The 24526-nt window shown below is 44.3% G+C and overlaps 1 protein-coding gene across 1 annotated transcript in view; it reads right to left on the reverse strand.

Moving 5' to 3' along the window:
• Positions 1-688: 688 nt before the first annotated feature.
• The window catches only part of LOC130482149 (enoyl-CoA delta isomerase 2-like), a 37604-nt gene continuing 13766 nt past the window's right edge, over positions 689-24526 (reverse strand). The window contains exons 6-9 of the mRNA XM_056854964.1: positions 22967-23087; positions 16548-16637; positions 3704-3847; positions 689-844 (exon numbers count right to left, since the gene is read on the reverse strand). Of these exons, the coding sequence (XP_056710942.1) occupies positions 689-844; positions 3704-3847; positions 16548-16637; positions 22967-23087 (511 nt within the window). The remainder of the gene's footprint in view (positions 845-3703; positions 3848-16547; positions 16638-22966; positions 23088-24526) is intronic.

The following is a 24526-nucleotide window of genomic DNA, read 5'->3' on the forward strand; positions in this document are numbered from 1 at the left end:
ACCAGTAGAATAGCTGTCACAGGAGTCGATAGGGATCCCAAGAAAACTGCTGTTCTGCCGCCACAGTCACAGCAGGCACGTAACAGGGAACTTTGGGGATCGTTATGTGAAAGGGCATTTTGCACAAACAGCTTACAATGAAGTAGGAAGGATACATGAGCAACACTTGTGTTCTTAGACTTCTTATACTCTGCTGCTAGATTCCAGGTGAATTTAGAAGATGGGACTAGAGCAATATTTCTGAGACTAGGATCCCAGGACTACTTGGAGGGGGCAGGTCCACAAGTCCTTTGTAAGGACAGAGCTTGAGCCCCTCTCATGTCCATATGGCTAATGCAAAAACGGATCCCTAATTTTTCTAGGAATTTGGAGCAGGGTCTCTCTTTCTCATGATAAAGGGAACCGAATCAGCATCTCTCTCTTTTGGAGGGTAGGTACTTGTAGAGCTGCTGCTGCCCATAATCACTGAGTTTCCAGGTCACCTCTGACTCAGTGCTGCAGGAGGATCTTGACTGGCACTTCTGAGCCAATTCATACAAAAAAGTGCCTAGACAAGAAATGTACCTATCTGGTAATCAGGACATCCCACCACATGCATGACACATGTAAGAAAAGCCGAAAATTTATGTAGAGTGTAAATACAAATGTACATTCAGTGATGGAATTTGGAATGTATTTCTGGTCAATATCACAGTTTTGACCTCTTCTGGAAGAAGCTTTGAATAACATTTAGGCAGATATCTGAAAAGAAGCTTTTCCGAAGCAGCTTACTCTCTTGCACACTGACTGCATGCAGGATTTCTTTTTCCACACTTCTCATTAACTGTTTAGAGATGGCTAGAGACTGGATTAAAAAAGAAAATGGGAAAAAAATATTCAATGATGAAGACAAACCCACCCATTCTTAATCTCTCAAATCAAAAGGACATGATCCACCTGCAAATGTCACCAGCCGGTTGTCCTGCAGAAGCCTCGCTGGTGAATGGGAGTTATATAGTGGTTTATGCACATTTCGGCTCCACTTTCAGAATTGATCCATTAGTTCAGAGGTCACTGACACGGTGCCCGTTGGCATCAGGCCAGGTGGGGCTTTTGTCCAGCATGGCCTCTGATTGGCCATTGGTGGTTTGATTTTTTAAAACGTTTCTTTGGCAGCAGCTGCCACCACAGCACAAGCATCTTCACTGGGTGACTGAAGACTCCATCTCCAGTGGCAGCCATTTTGTAGTTGCCCACACCATGCTGTGTCAGATTCCCAAAGGTGCCCTCAGGCTAAAAAAAGGTTGGGGATCCCTGAATTCATTCATTAGTTTTCTTCTGTTAAAACCCAATTTATTATATTTTTAGGTGTCAACTAGTATAATATGCTCTATAAATAGGGTTGCCAACCTCCAGGTGGTGGCTGGAGATCTTCCACTATTACAACCAATCTCCAGGTGACAGATATAAATTTACTGGGAGAAAATGGCTGCTTTGGAAGTTGGACTCTATGGCATAATACCCCATTGAAGTCCCTCTCCTTCCCAAAGCCTGCCCTCCTCAGGCTCCACCCCCAAATTCTCCAGGTATTTCCCAACCCGGAGCTGGCAACCCTGTCTATAGAGTAACATACAGGGCTGCTGATGGCAAGGGGGAGAAAGACTAGGGGTACAAAATTCCACAGGCTTGAGCTGGGAGGGGAGAGCTGTTAAAAGACCATCTACATTTTGCTCTCACCTGCACAATGTTTGTAATCCTTGGGCTTCAGCAACATCAGGAAGCCTCTCTAGGAATCTCTAATTACTCATTTGAAAGTTTTGTTTAACTTGAAATTATATTGAGTGCTCTTGTGCATCAAGAGAGCACTTATTACGTTTTCCAGTTAACTGAAGGGTTAAAGTGAGTGATTACAGATTGCTAGAGAGGCTTTGTATTCCATTAAGCATGGGTAAATTCTCCCCCCCCCTTTTCTTTCTTTAAACATGTGGGTGGGGGCAAAGGAATGTGCTAGTCCTCAAATGTCTATGTTATGCATTTGGCAAAGAGTATTAAAGATGATTTATTATTATATTGTACTTGGGCGACGGCAGTGCTATCTTCTGTGCGGATATTTGCTATAAAATTTAAAGATAATGGAAGTCAAAGCAGAATATTGGATAGCAGCTATAATATGTTTCAGGAATTATGATCGTGTTGATCCTTAATTTTTGAGAGAAGCAGAGTGAGTGACCAATCTTTTAATTAGGTTTAAGATATCATTTTGTTGTATAAGCATTGTGAATTTTACAGAGCCATAAAGAGCTCTTAAACACCAGAAGACTGCTTATTAAGGCAAATGAGCAATAGGCAACCATAATTCATGCTTTGGTAACCTCAAGAAATAGATATTGAACACATGAAGCTGCCTTATACTGAATCAGACCTGTGGTCCATCAAAGTCAGTACTGTTTCCTCAAACCGGTAGCGGCTCTCCAGGGTTTCAGACAGAGGTCTTTCACATCATCTATTTGCCTAGTCCCTTTAACTGGAGATGCCAGGGATTGAACCTGGGACCTTCTGCATGCCAAGCAGAGGCTCCACCACTGAGCCACAGCCCCTCCCCTAATATGTACATGAAGCTACTTTTAAAGACTGCTTAGAGGCTGCAGAACATATCGGCTTGCCTTTTAAGGGTACTCTAACAGAGCACAGCCCTGACCTGGATAGCCCAGGCTAGCCTGATCTCGTCAGATCTCAGAAGCTAAGCAGGGTCAGCCCTGGTTAGTATTTGGATAGGAGACCACGAAGGAACACCAGGGTTGCTGTGCAGAGGAACGCACTGGCAAACCACCTCTGTTAGTCTCTTGCCATGAAAACCCCAAAAGGGGTCGCCATAAGTCGGCTGCGACTTGACAGCACTTTACACCCACACACAACAGAGCACAACATGTCATCAACCCTCAGCTACCCAAGCAGAAGAATGAATAATGCTAGACACAACCTTTATGGTCTGAAACACCTATGTTTCATTGTAATCCCCAAGACCAATCAAGAGTGCCTTGTTCAGGCAAAGAAGGCAGGCATCTAAAGCTGTAATCCTAAACACACTTATCCACAAGTAGGAGCTCAGTGGGATTTGATGTTGAGCAAACACGCTTATAATTGCACTGTATGTGACTAACATTAAAATGTGCCCACCCCAAACATATCCAATATCTGTTAGACCTGATAGATTTAAATGGTTCTATAACTTGTGGATCTCCAATGACCTTTCCTGCATTGTGCGGGGGTTGGACGGGTTGGACTAGATGACCCTTCCAACTCTAACATTCTATGATTCTGTAAGCCCTGACCTGGGTAGCCCCAGGCTAGCCTGATCGTTCAGATCTCAGAAGGTAAGCAGGGTCAGCCCTGGCAAGTATTTGGATGGGAGACCTCCAAGGAATACTAGGGTTGTGATGTGGAGGTTGGCAATGGCAAACTACCTCTGCTAAAGGGATAGGAAAAATTTTTACCCCTCCAAACTATAGGCAACCTTATTTTGGCCTGCTTCTGCTCAAGTCCTTTTTTACACATAAGATTTAGACAAGTTGTGAAAATATGTAATGGCATCTCAAATATATGGCAATGGGTATTTTCACTAGGCACTGGTGACTGAAGAAGTGCAGACAACTCTAAATATATGCCTAACAGTAATTATTAACGATGCATGTGCAGTATTCCACCATGAATTGTTATTACATACATTTTTAGGTAGATTTGCATATGCTTTCAGCCTTGTCCAAACTTGTCTCTGAAAAGTACTGTCAGCAAAAACTTCAGTCACAAGTCCCCTGGTACACGCTTCATCTGCAGTAATTTTCTTGTTGAAAAGAAGCATCTCATTTGCCTAAATAAAAGAGAACAAAAATGAAGATTCAATAACAATTAATTGTTACCGGAGGTTCAGACTATGTATCTGGGGGGGGGGGGGGGATACTCTATAGTCGATTCAGTAACAAAAAAGGTGTGGTTTGCTTCATTTATATAACACTCACACCCCTCCATCATATAGGTATGCATATTCCTATAGGATATTGCCAAGTTAGACTATTGCACCTGGAAAAGGAAAAGGCAGACAGGCAGGTAGGCTTTGTGGCATCTTGATGCTTAACAGATTTATTGCAGCAAAAGCTTTGTTGTGCCAGAGAGATGTCTAAAGTGAATCCTCAATTAGCAAAGATCTGTCAGATTATCTACTGACTGAGGACTCATTTCAGCCATTTGATGGAGTGCATTCTAGCTTATGAAAGTTTATGCTGCAATAAATCTGTTAGTCTTTAAGGTACCACAAGACTCCTTTTTGTTACAGGTGTGTGCAATTTTGCCAAAACATGGAAGCTGCAGTGCACATAACTGGGTGAAATGAATGGATAGCCTGAGATGGAACTGCTGTTAAAAACAACGTAGAACGTCACAGAGTCATCTTACAGTCACTTGAGGTGTTTTGCACACACTGAACTGTGATGTCTAACCAATCCTTCCTCATGTAAGTTTCTCATGTAAAGTTTCCCATCGTTTAGAGGAGAGAAAAGAAAGAATCTTCGACAAAAGGGTTAGAAATTCCTTTTCTGCTTCTGATTGCTATAAGCCAGGATTGTTGAGAGCCACCATACCCTCCCCCATGACCCTGCTCCTTAATTAATAGGGTTGCCAGGTCCCTCTTCGCCACCAGTGGGAGGTTTTGGGGCTGGAGCCTGAGGAGGGCGAGGTTTGGGGAGGGGAGGGACTTCAATGCCATAGAGTCAAGTGCCAAAGTGGCCATTTTCTCCAGGGGAACTGATCTCTATTGTCTGGAGATCAGTTGTAATAGCAGGAGGTCTCCAGCTAGTAACTGGAGGTTGGCAACCCTATTAAGAGACATCCCCAATCCTTTGTGTCAGCCACAAATTTACTAATGATGGTATGGCACAAATGAAAAAGAAGTGTTGACTCTTGAAAAATGTACAAGTGGTATCATCGAAAAGGAAGTATGGACAGAATAGCCAGCCAGAGTTGCTCAGGGGAAGTGAGGGAAGGCCCATTAATTCCCATCTTTTTTCCTTCCAAAGTTAACAACACATGGAGAGGGCAGTTTTGGTAGGTAAAACTGAGCAGGGATGGAAGGATTAAACCTACTTTCATCTCAGTGTGTTGCATCTATCCAAACTGGGGCTGCACATGGTTTCAATTTAGCTTTACGAAAGAAACCTCTTAATGTCTTGTCTGATATAACTGAGAAAGACAGGACCCAGAAGCTTGGCCAATGTGAAAACCTCTTGAAGATCTAGGTCTAGTTTCATGACATGGTTTTGAAGAGACGGGATGTTTACCAGACTAAAACAATTTTAATAAAAGAAAATTAAGTAAAGGTCCTCTGTGCAAGCACCATGGGGTGACGTCACATCCCGACGTTTCCTAGGCAGACTTTGTTTAGGGGGTGGTTTGCCAGTGCCTTCCCCAGTCATCTTCCCTTTACCCCCAGAAAGCTGGGTACTCATTTGACCAACCTCAGAAGGATGGAAGGCTGAGTCAACCTTGAGCCGGCTACCTGAAACCAACTTCTGTTGGGATCGAACTCAGGTCGATGAGCAGAAGCTTGGACTGCAGTACTGCAGCTTACCACTCTGCGCCATGAGGCTCCTAAAAGAAAATTAACGATGTGTAAAATATACCTTAGCAAGCTGCTAGTGTGATATGATTGCTTCCCATCTGCAATTACTACAGGTAATTTTAGAACCGGAAGTGCCACCTTGCAAAGGGCCTTTACCTCTTAAGTTTGAGTGGTAAAGCAGCCATTTACCACTCAAACTAAGAGGTAAAGGCCCCTCGCGAGGCGGAACTTCCGGTTCTAAACCGGAAGTGCCGTGTGCAGTATGCACACATGCTTGCACGATTGCCCACCGACCCTCAGGTGGTCAGCGGGCAGAGGGGGCAATCCCCTCCACCAGCGGGCACCTGGCAACCCTACATATTACCCCCATATAATTATGCCAATAAAGGTATGTGTACGTGAAATTACCCCCATATGCTCTCCAAAAGTGGTGTAAATACTTCTAACAACTAAAGTGGTCTAATCACTTTGAAGGCCAGAGGGTAAGTGCAACTGCTGCTTCTGTGGTATCTCACTAGGACGCTTCATAGGAGCAGTAAACGTTACTAGAGATCTGAAGCCTAAAATCCAGCATATTCTTTGGAATTAATATGTGGAATCCAGCCCACCCCGATTCTACTGCTCCTAACTATGCACCTCTCATTCTCTGCTCATTCCTTTCCCATCGCCAAAAGTTTGTATTTAGTGACTGCTAAAATTGGTCATTTCCCATGTACTTATAGTGTCACTATACATCACCTTCATTCTGTCAAGTCACATCTTTCCAGCTTCCATCCTGCCTCCCCTCAATGCCCCACTCCCTTTGCTTCTTCTCCTTCTCCATCACCTTCCCCCCACCCCCATATGCCGACTGAGCATCTGGAATGGTATCTCTGAGGGATGACATCTCCCAAAAGCCCCCCATACATCTGACCTAAGAAACAGTTGCTTTTTTTCTGTAAGGGGAAGAGGAAGGAAAAAGGAAAGAAAGGTCAGCCAGGAACAGGCCTGTGAGAGCTGAAAGGACATCAGTGGGAATCGTAAATCTTGAAGCAAAAAACCAGAGCATTCCTGCAATTTAACTGGAAAATGCAAAAATAAAATAAAAGATAAAAATTCATCCTTTGGAACTCATTTATTATTTCCCACTCCTTCTTGGATGATACTTCCCTGATGACTTACCCCTGTAAAGTGTTCATTGCCATTAAATACGTGTCAGTACAGTTGTCAGAACCCACCAGGGTTGAGACAAAAGTTGGTAGCCCTGAAGTGATGGCCTCTAATCTCATCTGCATAGGCATGCTACAGAAATGTACTGACGTTACACTCCTTTCATCTTAATGCCTGTCACACTGTTCTTTCCAGAACAGAAGGTCCTCGGTGTTGTTCAACCAGCAGGATTGTTTTTGAAATTTTGAGACAGGTTTTTTGGGGGGTGGGGGTGGGGAGACCAACTCTTATTTGAAGAAGAGATGCTGTTTGGTTTCAGTTTCCAAAAAAGGGAAGGGTTTGCTCCCTACAGAGCCTAAGGGAGAAGTTACTAAGGCCAGAGATGTGAGATTGTCTGTGTTTGTGGACAAGCCAAGAGTGGAAAGCCGTGATGCACCTGCTCAGGATAAGCCGTTCAGCACTCTGCTCATCTGTCAACTACTAAGGAGTCACCTAAATTTCCCAGGTTTTTTTTTCCTGTTGAAGACACTTTGGAGTTTATCCCCAAAACTCAAGAAGTATCCTGGTGCCAAGAAACACTTTGGTGGGCACCGTGGAGTCCATAGGCGCCACACTGGGTGTTCTAGACAGTGCTGCAGTCTTATGGACAAGATGCTGGGAGTTTCCTGTAGGCAGCTCCTAAGATTTTTTAAAAATAACAGGTACCAATTTGAATTTGGATGGCTGCACTGGGGGAGAGAGGGTTAAGACTTTCCCCCAGAAATGGTCCCAGTCTGAACTGGGACCGGACACAACTGCTTTTCTCTTGAAAACATGTTTGGGAGCTCCTGACATACAAGCCCCAATGCTATGTCTTTTTTGGCCCTTAGAATTGTCCTGGCTCGCTTTCTGGAAGGGGAGCATTGTTGGATGTGGAGGTGTTAAAGGGTTTAATACATTTTTCTTTGTTTATGTGACTTAACCTTGCTTACAGTTGTGCTAAAAGCATTTAGATAATTAATCAAAAGCTCCAAAAAAAGCAAATAATATTTTAGTTACTAATATCATAATAACTAATAGGACCAAATATTTAGACATTGCATGAGCTACCAATAATGGATGGCAACGAGACTGGGAAGAATTTTGCTTTTGCTGAATTTACACAACCCGACTTTCACCTTGCAGCAATAATATCTGTATGACCTTGATTTGTGTACTTTGTCATGTTTTCATATCCATAAGTTTATTAATGTTACAGAGGAGAAACAACGCTCTGATAGCTTTAAAAAATGATGGAAATTTTGCCACACAACCAACTGTCCCACATTATTGTTCTGTGCCCAAGAGAAGATGACATCAGGCAACAGGCCTTGCTTAGCCGTTCCTTGGCCGTTCAGACTTTGGTTCAGGCTTTTGGTTCAGTCAAGTTACTGAAGGCTCCGCTCTGGGAAGTTAATGCCATGCTGACTTGCAGTTTCCAGAGTGTCAGCCCTTGCCCAAGCTCGAACCAATAACCACAGCAAGAGACACACTGGTCCAAGGAAGATTGTTTACTGGAAGCATAGGTAAGCAGAGCACACAGGAACTAAGACAGCAATGGAGGGCAAAGGGATACACTTGACTATATAAAAGCATAGAAAAAAGCATTCAGCAGCCCAGGACAGGCTCAAGAGATTACTATTTCAAAACAGTCTAGAGCTGTCTCCGTTCTCACAGAGTACTGTCTACTTCAAACAGTCCAAGAATGCAAACAATCCTTGAAAGTAGGTTGGTGGAAAAGCGAAACTGAGACACAGGCCTGACATTCTGCTCCCCTTAGGGCCCCCTCCCAGTCGGCAAGGGGGATGGCTTATCAGGGTAGGCGGTGTGGAAGGCGTGCACTAAGTCCGGAGCGGAGACATCTCGTGCCTTCACCCATTCATCATAGGCAGGGGGGAAGTGTTTCCAACGAACCAGATACTGTAGAGACCCATGACATATATGAGAGTCAAGAATCTTAGACACTTCGAAATGTTCCTCCCCCCCCCACCATCACAGGCTGCTCAGGGGGCGGTTCCGGGTGCCAATCTGAGGAGGCGACATGAGGTTTGAGGAGACTAACATGGAAAACAGGGTAAATACGCCTCAGGGTTTTCGGAAAAGCCAGTTCTACAGTGACGGGGTTAATTATCCGGGCGACGGGATATGGCCCCACGTACTTGGCACTGAGTTTACGGCAAGGTTGGGTGGACCGCAGATTCTTGGTGGAAAGATACACTAAGTCGCCCACTTGAAAGTCTTGACTGGGAGAACAGTGTTTATCTGCTTGAGCCTTGTATTTGCGTTTGGCCCTGTCTAGATTCTTTACTAGCCAGGGCCAGGTGTTGCGGATGGCTTGAGTCCAGGCATCCACCTCGACACTGCCCTCCACCCCCGTCATATCCACATGAGCAATGGGACCGAAATCTTGACCGTACACTACATAGAATGGACTAAAACCAGTGGACTGATGCACAGCATTATTGTAAGCATATTCTGCAAAAGGCAACAATTCAGCCCAATTGTCCTGATGGTAATTGACATAACAGCATAAATAACACTCCAGGACAGCATTAACACGTTCAGTCTGGCCATCCGTTTGGGGGTGATAAGCGCTAGACAAACCCTGCTCCACCCCCAGGTGGGTAACGTAGCTGAGCCTCCTTTACCTTTAGTTTTAAGGAGGTCGGTGATGGGTAATGCCACCTGAGCAAAGTTGGGAATGAAGCCACGGTAGAAATTGGCAAAGCCCAGAAACTGCTGCACTTGTTTATGGGTGGAGGGAGGTGTCCAGTCAAGAACCGCTTGCACTTTAGCAGGGTCCATGCTGAGGCCCCGATGTGAAATGATGTACCCCCAAAACGTTAGTTGTTCTTGGTGGAACTCGCATTTAGACAATTTAGCATAGAGTTGATGATCATGGAGACGTTGCAACACTTCTCTGACTAGAGCGACATGTTCTTCCGTGGATTTAGAATAAATAAGGATGTCATCAAGATAAACTACCACGCCACGATATAATAAGTCATGGAGGATCTCATTAATGAGTTGCATGAAGACCCCCGGGGCCCCTTTCAATCCGAAAGGCATCACAAGAAATTCATACATGCCGAAGCAGCTAGAAAAGGCTGTAAGGGGTTCATCCCCGTCACGAATCCGAACCCGGTAATAAGCCTCAACCAAGTCCAATTTGGTGAAAATACGCCCCTCCTGTAGTTGTCCTAAAATGTCTGAAATCAATGGGATAGGATAGGCGTTAGTTTGGGTAACTGCATTGAGTTTACGGAAGTCTATACACAAACGCAAATCTCCTTCTTTCTTACAGACAAAGAAATCGGGGGCTGAATTAGGGGCGGATGATGGCCGAATGAATCCCCAAGCAAGATTTTTATCTAAAAAGTCTTGTAACACTGCGCGTTCGGAGACGCTCATAGGGTAAATCTTGCTTTTGGACAGGGTACAGTTTTTCACCACTTCAATTGCACAGTCCATGGCATGATGGGGGGGGGGCGTAAGGCATCGCATTCTTTCATGTCAAAAACATCTGCAAAGTCTTGATATATCTCGAGTAAAGGTGTTGGCACTACTGCCTCAGAAGTTAAGGCAGGTGCGGTTGGAGGTACAACCGCAAGTTCACGTCGGTGTTGCTCACATTTTGGGCTGGCGAACATGATTGTGTCAGCGTCCCAATCTATGTAAGGGCTATGACCCTTGAGCCGATTAATCCCCAAAACCATATCGGATGGGAGCTATGGTAAAGTCTATTTGCTCCCAATGGGAACCGATACCCATCGCTACTCCCCGTGTGCGACGGTCGACTGGCCCCCCTCTAAACTGGCTGCCATCCATTTGGGTGAATTGGACGGGGGCCGGTAGTTCTTCGGATTTGACGTTTAGGGCTGCGAACGTGGCCTCATTGATTAGAGTGCGTCCGCAGCCAGAGTCTATGAGTGCTTTGACACGTATTTGGGGGCCCTTTTTGTAGTTTTGTAGCACTACGTCCACATAAACAGTGTTTTCCACTTCACTCACCTTGACAGGAGCCTTGGGTTTTGCAGGAGATTCTGTGGGGACGCTCCACTCACCACAGACCGTGCCCGTTTTTTGACAGGTCGAGAGGGGTTTCCAGATTAAGGGCTGGGAAAGTCCATTGATTATCCTCGTCGGAAGAAGGAGAGTTGTCTCCCACTGGGGCATTTGTAATCCGGGACCCTACAGGGTCAATTGGTGCAGGGAGGTTAGACGATTCTTCGACGTGAAGTGCAGAGGGTGTGGGTCGTCCTGGCCCTGCGCTGCGGGCAGCCGCGGTGCCTCTGCATTGAGGCCGACCTCGAGCTCGAGGTGGCAAACTTGGGCGAGTGGTCTCTGGGCGTTGAGGGCAAGCCGCTGCAAAGTGCCCCAGTCCCCCGCAAACGAGACAAGCCCCTCTCTGAAAACGGGACTCGCGATCCTGAGGGAGTCGGGTTGGTCTCTGCGGGTTAGGAGTTGAAGGTTTGTTAGGCAGTTTTTGTCCGCCTTTCTCCTTAGCTCTATTTCGGACTAGGGAAGCAAACCGTCGCCGGCTTTCTACTTCCTCAGCCAGCAAAATCCAGTCCTCAAGGGTATCTGGGTCGCCTCGCATATAAGACCAGTTTAAAATGTCTAGGTGCAATGCCTCGCGAAAGTAGTGGATAAGGGTAGCCTCTGGCCAGTCCACTAGCTTACTTGCAAGTCTCTGGAATTCATCTGCAAACTCCCGAACTGGAGAGGAGCCTTGCCTGAGTTGTAAAAGTTCCGCTTTGGCTCTCTCTCCCATGAAGGGATCTTCAAACCGCCATCGCAAGGCGAACATAAAATTGTCGAGGGAATGGATGGAGCGGGACCGTGTATCAAACTGTAGAATCATCCAGTCAGCCGCTTTCTCCGTTAATAGCGAGGCAACGAAGCGGACGCGGCTATCTTCGGTTGGGAAGAAGTGCCGTTGTTCCCTCATATAACTATCCCCATGATGCAAAAAACGGGGTAAGGTCTCAACCGAGCCGTCGTAAGTAACTCTCAATTTTGGCGGTCTCCATGGCATTGGGGGCATAGGCGGGTATCCAGGAGCTGGAATTCCCGGTAAGCAGGTGCAACAGGCACTCCTCCGGGTGCTACAGGGCCAGGAGCTACTGGTCCTCCGCCCGGTGCGACGGGTCCACCAGCGGGACCACCTCCGCCAGGAGGAACCACCGGGGCAGCTGGCTGTTGTGGCATGGGAGCGGGGGTAACGGGCACAGTTTGAGCCCGTTGTAACTGGTCATTGTCCCTGAGTACTAAGGCCAGTTGATCTTGCAAGCGTGCGACCTGCTCTATGAGATCCATATTTTGGCTACGTAGTAAAAACATCTCGTTGCCAGCACCGCTAGTTCGGCGGGACTGGCTTGACCGCAAACCAGTGGCCCAACGAGATTCTTCTGTATATAAGTCCTCCTCATCGGAATTATCCGATCTCTCGGGCAAAGTCCCCACCAATCTGCGGGTTCGTTGAACGCTACGAGACGGGATGAAAGACGGGAAGAACGAAGGTAATTCGTAGTCTTTGGGCTGTCGGGGACGCGTGCCCGTTCACGGGCCAAGCGTTCCCTCTCCTCCTGCTCCGCCCGAGTCTTTGCTGCGGCTTCAGCCGCCACTCGCGCTTGCTCCTCCGCTTTCTTGCGCTCTGCCAAATCCTGGTCAGTGGCCAGTCAGGCGGTCAACGCCGCGGTAACGAGTGGAAGAGCTTCCTGTTCCAACGTGTATAGAAGTTCAGCGCGTTGATCCTGCAGGTCCAACATGGGTTGGATCTGTACTGCTAAGGCCGCTGCATCTGCACCGAAATTGGGGGCAAGATGTTTCGTGAGTTCGGCCACAGAAATAGTAGCCACAGTGTGTCCATGGAAGAGGGCAGTAACCCGCTCGGCCACCGCTTTAGCTTCAGCTTGGCAGAGCTCGGGGGGTGGTGCGATCGGGGTCGCCATGTCAGTAGGACGGATTGGGACTGCGTTCAAAGCTGATTGCGTTTCACGGGCAATAAGTTCATCCAACAATCCAGTCAGGAGTTGTAAATCCTCAGCCGCCAACCGAGCATCATCCACCAACCGGTCGAGGGTCTGGAGGTCTTGGCAGGTGTTGGCAGCGTCAGACATCCAGGGGACCGTTGCGACTAGAGAACGCCATTGAGTCTGAACAAGTCCATTTAAGCGACTAACTTCCGTGTTAGTTCGAAATAGTTCAGCTATAACGTCCCATACGAGGTCGGGGTCGTCAGTCGGCGTTCCCAACTTAATGTCTTAATGTCAGCCCTTGCCCAAGCTCGAACCAATAACCACAGCAAGAGACACACTGGTCCAAGGAAGATGGTTTACTGGAAGCATAGGTAAGCAGAGCACGCAGGAACTAAGACAGCAATGGAGGGCAAAGGGATACACTTGACTATATAAAAGCATAGAAAAAAGCATTCAGCATTCAGCAGCCCAGGACAGGCTCCAGGGATTACTATTTCAAAACAGTCTAGAGCTGTCTCCGTTCTCACAGAGTACTGTCTACTTCAAACAGTACAAGAATGCAAACAATCCTTGAAAGCAGGTTGGTGGAAAAGCGAAACTGAGACACAAACCTGACACAGAGAGAGTTAAGGGATGAGATGGAGTTGGACACAGGTGCAAGTGAGATCATGGACCTGGGAGCTTCAAGGCCAGAGACCAAGAGGGAGTTTCGCACTCACATTCTATCTCATTAGAGCAAGGAACCCTCGGCATGGGGAGGTTGCTTGATTGTGACTCCATAGGGTTGTTCTGATTTGAAAGGGCCACTAAAGAAAGACTGGACAGAGACAGAGATTTTCTAAATCAATCGGTTGTTCTTCCCCTTGAGGAGACTTATTAATAAGAATATGAGGGTGCTTATTGCTAGAAATTTTTAGCTGGTTTTTTTTTTTTTTAAGAATCTGGCTGGTCTGACATATATTCACTCTCATTCCTAATTGACTAAGTATGGTTCTGATTCCCCCAGTTTAAAAAAAACATAGAGAAGCAGATGATATACAAAAGAGCAACTCAAGTGACTGAGGGAAGGGTGGAGTATCATCTAAACAAGTGCTTTAGCACTTGAACTCTTTTGTTTATGGGGGGAAATGTTATAGATGTTTGTGAATGGGGACTAGAGAGAAGTGATTCTCTCCAAATTCTTGAAACCATGCAATGAAATTGACTGGCATTAATTTCAGGATAAATAAAAGAAAGCACTTCTTCACACAAGGCATACTTATCGTATAAAATTCACAGCCACAATGTGATGCTTGACATTAAGTTTGATGGCTTTTTAAAAGCTGTAGACAAGTGAATGGAGGAAAGGCTTTGCAACACCCATGGGAATGCTACATTACCAATCGCCAGAGGCCGTATACCTCTGAATACTAACAGGTGCTGGGCATAGGATATCTCCATTATGCCCCCATTTCTATCTGTTACATTTCCATCCCGTGCCCTTCCTCCACAGAGCTCAAGTATATAGCTCTTTTCTATTTTATCCTCACAACAATTCTATGAAGTAGATCTATGAAGTAGGTTAGACTGAGAACATATGATTGGCCCAGCGTCAAACAGTGATCTAATGAATCAGGGTCTCCTCACTCCTACGACTGGATCCAGGCAGCTTTTGCACTCAGGTCATTTATGCATGGGTACTTTTACTCATGTTCACCCCGTCTGTCTCAGTTGTTCCTTTGAGTTATGCATGAGTTTTCCCTCCATCAGGGATGACTTCGCTGCTAGCCCTCACAAATCCTGGACCTTCCCATTCCTCTAACCCAATTCTTCCCTTTCCAGAGCTCAGCCTGGGTGAAATCTCTGTGGATAAGGCAAAGTGCGGGACACGCAAGCTTAGTTTCGTTGTCAGCAAATTACAAAGCAGCATGTCCAGAGGCGGGGAATCAAATACTTCCTGCTTCCTCTGAGCTTTTTCTGAGCAGAAGAAAGACTATTTAAAACCAAGGCTTGGATTTCTACCCTCCGTTCTTTTCAGATTGCTCCGTTTTTTGTTTTATGTCCTTAAAATGCTTTTTTATGCGGCAATTGGTTTGGGGGGGGAGAGGGAACTTTTCGCTCACTACAGCCCATTACGAAGCAGCATTTCAAAGGGTGGGGATTCAAATCCTTCCTGATTTGAGCTTGGAGACTGTTGGTGCATAGACTCCCAACAGGAAATATGGGTCCAGCGAGCAACGAACCTCAGGTAAAACTCCCATGCATAAACGACTCCCCCAATTTTTGTCCCTACTACAGCAGAAGGCCCACATGGCTTGTTGTACATGCAAGTCCTATGATTCTCAGTGTAGCTTGTTTCAGTGATCAAAGGGAACCCCTCTTTCCTTGTTAGCCAGCAGAAAACCTGGTTGGATCTAACACCTATTCTAACCACTATAGCTTAATGGCTATTTGTGAGCATCCTGGGACATTTGATTAGCCACAGCTGGAGTCAGAAAAGCTAGATGCTGATCTTGGCTGATCCAGCAGGCAGTCTTCTGCTTCCAACAATCCCTGTTGCTTACCGCATGGATAAAGAAAAACTTTCTACAATAAGTCTGGGCCATGTATCAATTTTCTTCCGCTTGTCAGAACATGCGTACGTAAAGGAGCTCATGAGTATCAGTATCATGAATTTGATCTTTCCAAGTCACAAGCTGCAGGGATTGTTGTATGAACCTCAGAAAATTCAATCTGGCAGGCTTGAAAAAGAATAATCAAGATGATGAAAGCGAAAACATACTTTTGGGGACAGAGTTCAAATATTTTGCATTGCCAAGCTGAGACAAGTCTTTCAATTACTTTTCACACATATAATTAGATGTTTTTAACACAGAATTCCCTACTCCATGCTGTTACTGCAAAATGTACAAGACATTAAAAAAAACCCCACTAAAATCTGCTGTACAAAATAGAGCAGTTTTTTCCTACCATTTAAAGACAAATATTTAAATTACAGGAAAGTGAGATGACTGGGATTTAGAGTTCTGTCATACAAGTACTAGGAGCCCCGTGGCGCAGAGTGGTAAGCTGCAGTACTGCAGCCCAAGCTCTGTTCACGACCTGAGTTCGATCCCAACGGAAGTTGGTTTCAGGTAGCCGCTCAAGGTTGACTCAGCCTTCCATCCTTCCGAGGTCGGTCAAATGAGTACCCAGCTTGCTGGGGGTAAAGGGAAGATGACTGGGGAAGGCACTGGCAAACCACCCCGCAAACAAAGTCTGCCTAGTAAACGTCACCCCATGGGTCAGGAATGACCCGGTACTTTGCACAGGGGACCTTTACCTTTTATTTGCATGCATGAACCAAGCTCATATGTAGACGAAATTCCTGCTGTAACTACATTTTGTTAAGGGATTGCATTGTAAAAAGTGCATACAATATAGACCCCTTTTGTTAGAGAACAGATGCAAAACATTCCTGCTTAACTATGGCTTGCATTTCATTTTTTTTTTCTTGGGGGGTGGTATACAATGCCAGGTCAAGTTGGTAATATTTAGTTATTTAGATATTTATATCCCTCTTTTATCCCAGTGGGGACCCAAAGCTGCTTTCTTCTGCTCTGTTTCATCCTCATAACAACCCTGTGATATAGATTAGGCTGAAAGAATGACTGGCCCAGGGTAACCAGCAGGCTTCATGGCAGAGCAGGGATTCAAACTTGGGTCTCACAGATCCTAGTTCAATACTCACTATGCTGTACTAGTTCTGTCTCTCTCTTCCTGTGACAACAAAGGCACATAATTTAGGCAGAGCTCTATGTGTTTTGTAACCTTTGTTTTAACCTACTTACCTTTGCTGGTCCCATTATCTTGGGGAAGGTATAAGATGAGCAACCTTCTGGACTCAATCCCAGCTGGCTAAAAGGAGTTTGAATTGTTGCCTGCAATGAAATTTACATATATATGGGACTGAAAACAGAGATATTATCATTAGATTAAAAAAAGACTGAAATTGTGCGTCCACTTGTTACTTGCAAGTAAGTACCATTGAACTCATTGATTTATTTCTAATAAGTAAGCATAGGATTGGGCTATGATCCATTAAACATCTGCAAAGATTCTCCCTTTTATTTCTGCTATGTGCCCTGGAATGAAGCCAAAGGACAATCAGCTGGTACCAAGAGATAGTGGGAATGCTGCTGTATAGTGTTTCCAGTCACTTCTATTTACCACCCCCAAAATCCTACCTCATCTACATTGGACCGAATTATATATAAGGGGGTATAGCTAAATAGAAGAATACAGAAAGATCCTGTGCTCAGTCCTTGACGACTATAGAGGTGTTCCTCCATGGGGTTTTTGCAGCAGCTTGGCTTCTCAACTGTATTGGTTTTTGCCTCCCCTTTATCATTTGCCGATCTTGCTCTCCCAGTTTTTCTTCGATTTTCCCCCCCATGCTGGTCTGAAAAAACAGGGGGGGAAACAAACAAAAAACAAACAAAGGAACTTGTGCTAACAACTAGCAAACAATACTGTGAGTAAAGGGGGGATGACACAGTTAAGAAGCCAAGTTGGACCAAAAATGCAGTGTGGAAAAGCTCTAGTTAGAAAGGATCTTGAATAGTGGGGCTGAGAGAAACCTCTGTCTGACAGCCAAACTTTATGTTACTGCTTTAAAATAATTGGGTCTGGGTTCTCCATTGGAGCAGCAAAATAGAGTAAATAACTATAGGTGTGCAAATAAGATTCAAAAACAATTTGGAATCAGCTATACTGGAACTAAACATTTTTGGGATTCCCAAAATTCCCATACTGGTATAAGGTTTGTTTGCTGGGTTTTTTTCAGGAATATGAAAAAATTCAGCTCCATTATAGCTTATGAGAAATCTTTCTGGGGTTCTGGGGAAGGCCTTGTTTTTTAAGTTAGAAATACCAAATTTGCAGTATAGCTGCTGGTGAATCTCCTTAGACAAAACACCAAATTTGGTAAAGATTGTGTCAGGGGGTCCAAATTTATGGACCCCCAAAGGGGGTGCCCCATCCATCCTCCATTCAATTGCCCAATGTATATGGGCCAAGACTGGAATGATATGGTCCCTCTTCAGTCAACATCCTGGCTGCAGCATTCTTCACCAATTGAAATTTCCAAACACTTCTCAAGGGCAGCCCCACATAGAGCACATTACAGTAATCTAACCTAGATGTAACCAGGCCATTCATCACAGTGGCCAGGTCTTTTCTGCCCAGGGAAGACAAGCTGGCTAATCAGCTGAAGTTGGTAAAAGGCCACAGCTTATCCAGCAGTAAGTCTGGGTTCAAGGGTACCCCCAGACTACAGACCTGTTCCTTCAAGGGGAGTGCAATGCCATCCAGAACAGGTGACATGTTAAATCCCAGGTTAGACCTTCCACCCACAAGTAACACTTTCGTCTTGTCAGGATTAAGCTTCAGTTTATTAGCCCACATCCACTCCAAAACTGCCTCCAGACACCGGTTCAGGATTTCTACAGCCTCTCTGGGATCAGCCGGAAGCATGAAATAGAGTGGAGCGTCATCCGCATATTGGCGACAGCCCAGCCCAAGTCTCTGGATGACCTCAGCTGAAAGGTTCAGGAGAAAGCCACTGAAAGATCCAGGAGAAACAACAGTCACGTTTCCTCTGTCCATCTCCCAGCACAAGTCATCCACTAGGGCAATCAAGATTGTTTCTGTCCCATAACCAAGCCTAAACCCAGGCTGGAAGGGATCTAAACAATTTGCTTCATCCAGAAAAGCTTGGAGTTGTCCAGTCACCACCTGTTCAATCACCTTGCTCAAAAGTGGAACATCTGAGATTAATTATTATATCTATGGAAGGATTCCATGCCCAGCACAACAGGTTTTTTTCCCTTTTCCAAATATTAGCTAAGAAGCCAAGGTATATGGTTGGGCCATGATGTGGAACAATATACCCACCCATTACTGGATATTGCATTATTGGTTCACAATAGCAGTCATTCACAACTGGATTGTCTTGTCCATACTGGGAAATTCATTTACGAATTATTGCTTTAGCACAACAGTAATGCAATAGCCAATGATTTGTGGATGCAGCTTTAGATATACAGAACGGAAAGTCTGATTTGTGATATAACAACTATTATGGATGCCAGGCCCATGGTTCCAATAACACGTTTCCCTTTAGCATCTGTGAGCAATTCCAAGTTGTTCAATTGTAGGTGATTATATATCATGTTATAAAAATGAATGCCAGCACTATAAGCAGTGCATGTTATTGCTAGCCTCCTCCCACCATATTCATTTTCTAAAAATTACCCTTCAGTTACTAATACAAGCTGAAAAGAGCAAGTAGGTCATCTGATCCTTGCATGGGGCTACTGTAGCTCTCAGGTTGGCACATTTCCAGCAGACACAGTTGAAATGTGCCTCATTGATTTCTATCAACTCTTGTAAAGCTGTTTCTAAAGGGGACCATGGGACTGTGGTGTGGTGTATCTGACAAACATTTCTTGGCTGAAAACAAATTTCCTTTGGGCAGTTTCAAATCATTACTGAAACTTTCTTGTGCCAAGCAGAAAATATTTTTCTCTGATTGCCAATCTATTAAGTTTCTTGCAAGCATATCACATAACCGCTGTATCCAAGTTAAGTTAAACTCCTTGTCCATGACTGGGAGACCATCACTAGCTGCAAGATGTTGCACTTCATTAGGCTGCATGCAGTAACAAGTAAAGAGACAAAAATAAGTTTTAAAACATATCCTAGATTGGATGGGAATGTGCACAATTAAGGCTTTAAGAATTCTCTTGAAGAACATGGTTCATCTAGGCCAGCATGCTCTTTCCTACAGTGGCCTGACAGACACCTATGAAAGGTCATAAGCAAAGCATGGACAGGCTTCCTGTACTAGTTACTACACAATTTGGTTCTCAGAGTTTCAGAGAGCAGCCATGTTCTCAGAGATATATTACCTCTGAACACAAAGACACGATTTAAATACTATAGCTGACTGGTGTTGAAATTCTTAATTAATTTGTTTAATCCATGCATAGAGCCATCTAAGGGAATGCTAGTCACCTGATTACATATTACACCATTCATTCCTAAACTTTCCAAGCAAACAGCAAGCCCTGCAAATTCTGAGGATGCCCTTTTTCCTTTTCTACTATAGTCTGGGAGTTTTGACATTGTGATTCCTTCCTGAGTGTTGACGTCTGTCTTGATGATTTGCCTGCTAGGTTGGGGAGGAAAGAGCAGCCGAAGAGAAGGACCTGCCCCACCATCAGAAATAGCATCATCTGCTGTCCTCCTGATTAGCTAGGAGTCAGCGGTCTAAAACGCATAGTCACTTAGCACAGTTCCAGCCCAGTTCTATCCCCATTCCACCCAGGATCAAATGAATCCACATTACCTGGAATGAGCAGGGACTAAACTATGTGCAAATGGATCCATGTAAACAGAAAATGCTGGTTCCTGCTGAGTAAGCCCTCCGCCCCCCCCCCCAGCTCCTGGTGATTGGTCCTTTCAAATTGATTAATGGAGGCTTCCCCCCACCCCCTGCTTGTAATTTTAAAAGCATTTTAAGAACTAAAAAAACAAAAAACACAGCTACCTGAAAGAAGGGGGGGGGGAATCCAAGCCTCGTTTTAAAAAAGACTTTCTTTTTCTCAGAAAAAGCTCCCAAGTAGCAGCAGGCAGGAAGCATTTAAATTCCTGCCTCTTCACAAACTGCCTCGTGATTGGCTATGAGTGATGCCAATCATCTGTGTTTCCCCTATTTCTGTTTCTCCCAGAAGAGGAATGGGAAAAGGCGGGTTGATTTCGCTTTGATACAGGGCTGAAAGAAGAGTAAATAAGGTCCCGTCCGTTTGCGAAGATTTGATCCTGGGTGAAACTGGGAGGGAACGGGGGCTGGAACGGGGCTAACTGACCATGCGTTTTAGACCAGCGTTTTCTGAGCCAGGCTACCCTTTTTTTACTTGGTGCCATCAACAAGGCAGCTCTGGAGGACAGTATCAGCGGAAATAGTCCCTCTAGCATGTCCCTTTAGTGTGGAACTTCAGCCTGATTGAGGGGATGTCTAAGCAGTGGGTGGTAGGCAGATTGTTGATGTGGGAGATCAGGATACAATGACTAGCTACACTATGTTTTTGCTGCTGTTTTGGGTTGAGGGGTTATGTTGCTAGTTTATTAGGTCTGTTCAGAATGTGTAGGGTTTTGTCTAATGAAACACTGTGTTTGGGTATGAAATGTACTATTTAGGAGGAGCACTGGTGGCTGGAGATAGACAGGGAGATATGGTAGTGCTCATGTAAGAACAAAATCAAAGAAAAGAGATACCTAAAAAGTCAGAGGAAGATAAAACCATCTTAAGCCAGCCCATAAACATAAGTGAGATTAAGGAAGTTGTAAAAAAAATCTCAAAGAATAAAACCCTTGGGTTTGATGGATTCACACCCATGTTTTATCAATGTTTTATAGAAGTGGTAGCAAACCCTTTATTAGCAGCTATAAATGAAATTTTTGCAACACTTTTATTGCCAATATCTTGGGCTGAATCTAAAATGATAGTAATGTTAAAACCAGGGAAGGATCCAACATTAGTAAGCTCGTATAAGCCCATTAGTCTATTAAACTGTGATTACCAAAACAATCACCTCCTTATACTTGGTGTTATACCAAGATATATCAATGAGGATCAATCAGGTTTCATCCTCGGGGTTTAGCAACAACAAAGGAAATCTCAAAGCTGCATTCTTATTTTCAGATGAAGAAAAGGCTTTCAGTTCAGTTGAGTATAACTTTCCTTTGAAATGCTTGGAGGCTTATGGGTGTGGGGATCAGTTTAGTAAATTGGCTAAAATAATATATGCAACTTCCTCAACATGGCAGGAATTTTAGGTCCCCGGGAAAGTATGAGAACTTGAGATTATTACTCCAGTTTAAAAGACAATATAGAAACTTCATAAAACTTTTAAAACATGGTATATTCAAAAAGAGTGGGACCTTCTTATTAACGCTTCTAGGAAAAAAGACACAAAACAATTTTGGTTCCTAATCTCTAAAAAAGGTAAAGGTTCCCTGTGCAAGCACCGGGTCATTCCTGACCCATGGGTTGATGTCACATCCCGACGTTTACTAGGCAGACTTTGTTTATGGGGTGGTTTGCCAGTGCCTTCCCCAGTCATCTTCCCTTTACCCCCAGCAAGCTGGGTACTCATTTTACTGACCTCGGAAGGATGGAAGGCTGAGTCAACGTTGAGCCAACTACCTGAAACCAACTTCCGTCGGGATCGAACTCAGGATGTGAGCAGAGCTTGGACTGCAGTACTGCAGCTTACCACTCTGCGCCACGGGGCTCTTCCTGATCTCTAAAGTCAGTCATAAACACTCAATGGGGGAGCTCTATTTCTTCTCAAAAGTGGCTTCAATTTTTTTCTGAGCTTTTTACACAATCACACCCAATAACCGTTCTATCTCAATTTCTTGTCCAAAATTTACCATCTTGGCCCAAAGTTACTGCACTAGAGATAGAAAATCTGATCAATAAATTGAAATCTGATCAATAAATTGAAATTAGAAAAGGCTTCTGGTCCTGCCTTTTTACCTCCAGATCTTTTCTGCAATAAGATCAAATGGTGGGCCCCTGTACCAGTGGAGGCCTTTACGAGAATAAATGAGTCAGGCTTAATTCCTGAGAATTGGAAACAGGCAATTATACTTCCGACCTACAAGAAAGCCGACAAGTCTCAACAGGGGAATGATCACCCAATTAGTCTTTCTGTAGTGGGTGGTGTATGCATCCTATCTGTTAAATGTTATCTAGTTGGATGGCAAAACAAATCCATACTGGTACCCAAAAAAGGGGCTTTCGGTCATGTTATTCTACATCGGGCCATTGCTTTATACTATCCCATCTTATTAAAAATATACAATGCCCTCTAATGGATCACTCTATGTTGCCTTTATGGATTTAAAGATGGCCTTTGACTTGGTCCCAAGAAATAGACTATGGCAGAAACTTAGCAGCTATGGTATCGACGCTTGCCTACTTTGGCTCATTTGCTCATTATATGAAACATCTGAAGCACTAGAACGAATCAACAAGCAAGGACTGTTGTCTGTCTCATTTAAATTGCACAGAAAGGATCACTGCCCGAGGCCTCCCTCCTGCAGCACCATCACTTATTGCTGAAGATTCTACTCTGTGTTCTGCATTCATTAAAAACCCTGCAACAGCCTATCCACTGATTTGAACACCAAGACTTACCTTGTCCGTAGCATACACAACATCACACAGTCCAAGAAGAGTAGCTGCAATACCAATGGCAGGGCCATTTACCATGGCTACCAGTGGTTTAGGAAAGTCAACAAAACGACAGATAAATTTCCTAAAAATAGAAGGAAAAAAGAAAGATCCATTTATCATTATATGTCACAGTAGAACTCTAAAGCCTATTCTGGTTCAGGTTGTTTTAATACAAGGAAGTTTCAAAATGAGTATAGGTGGTGAGTAGAGTGTTGCCAACCTAGTTGGTCAGTACAGCAGTTTTATCCTTCTGCTAGTGTATGCGTTAATGTTCTCTGTGTATTCTTCCAATATAGCTTATTTTTTCCTCTTTTTCACACAGGGTCATTTGCTTTATATGCTTTGGGTTGGGCTTAGCACTAGGTACTTTTCAGGGGCCTTAATGCAGTGGATCAGCCTCAGGACCCCAGTCCCCCAGGATCCCTGGCACCCCGGAAGTGCACAGGAAGTGGCTGAGAGCAAATCCGCAAGCTTGAAGACGCAGGGTGCGTTTGGCTGCACGTCAGCAAGTACAGGAGGAGAATGATTGAGCCGTTGTAGGACCAAGCCAGAGACGCAGCCAGCACGTTCCCAGGAAATTGTGCTGGGCGTGGACTAGGGTTGTTGTAGGTTTCAATATTTTAGTTTTAGATATCGACATATTACGGCTTTTAATTCATTTATTCTCAGTTCTCATTCATGTTTTGACTACGTAACTAAGCATCGGTGAGAAGTGAAACTGCAAAGAGAAGTTAGCTCAGTGAACAGCTGATAGCTAGGCTGTGAGCCAAACTAGATAATAGCGGAACACAGTAAAAAAATGACAAAACACCTTTTGCATTTGGCTTTTCTGCCTTTTCATCTGCCTAGATGAATTTCTTAGATATTTTTTGCTTAGAAGTATAATCAATTTGCAATTATATATAACTTTATTAGCTAGACAATGAGCAGACATATGTGTGAAAATTGGAAATGTTTTGAGAAAGGTGTTGTTAATATGCAATTTCCTGGTGCCATCCATCAATTTATGGCATCAAGGTTAAAGAAGATGCTTGAGAACAGACTTTTAATCTAATTTCATGCATCACAAGTCCTTTTGAAGTCTGGAAAAATTACAATATTTCCATAACAAAATCTCATTGGTTCCCGGACCAAGAGCCTCCAAAACTGTATAAAAAGGGCTTGAAAATTGAGAGAAATTGGGATATTCTCCCCCAGACTTGTTGCTAACAGTCTATATGGGAAATTCTCTACCAGGCATGCTTGCGTGCTGTCTGTCTTGAGAATTCTCCCCAGCATGATTATGGATGGGTAAGGTTACTGGGTTGATAACTGATTTGTAACTGTATTCAATATTTAGATCTATATTCATTGGTTGTAACTTGTATTATATTGTGCATGTATCTTTTCATTTTACTATTTTCGGAAGTATTTACAATAAAAAGGAATTGTTTTTCAATTCAAAATATGTTGTATCATCACTTACAGTGGCTGGTTATATAAGGTATTGTGGTTTTTAGTGAATCACAAAATCTAAAAACT

The sequence above is a fragment of the Euleptes europaea genome, chromosome 8, assembly GCF_029931775.1.
Source record: "Euleptes europaea isolate rEulEur1 chromosome 8, rEulEur1.hap1, whole genome shotgun sequence".
Lineage (NCBI taxonomy): Eukaryota > Metazoa > Chordata > Lepidosauria > Squamata > Sphaerodactylidae > Euleptes > Euleptes europaea.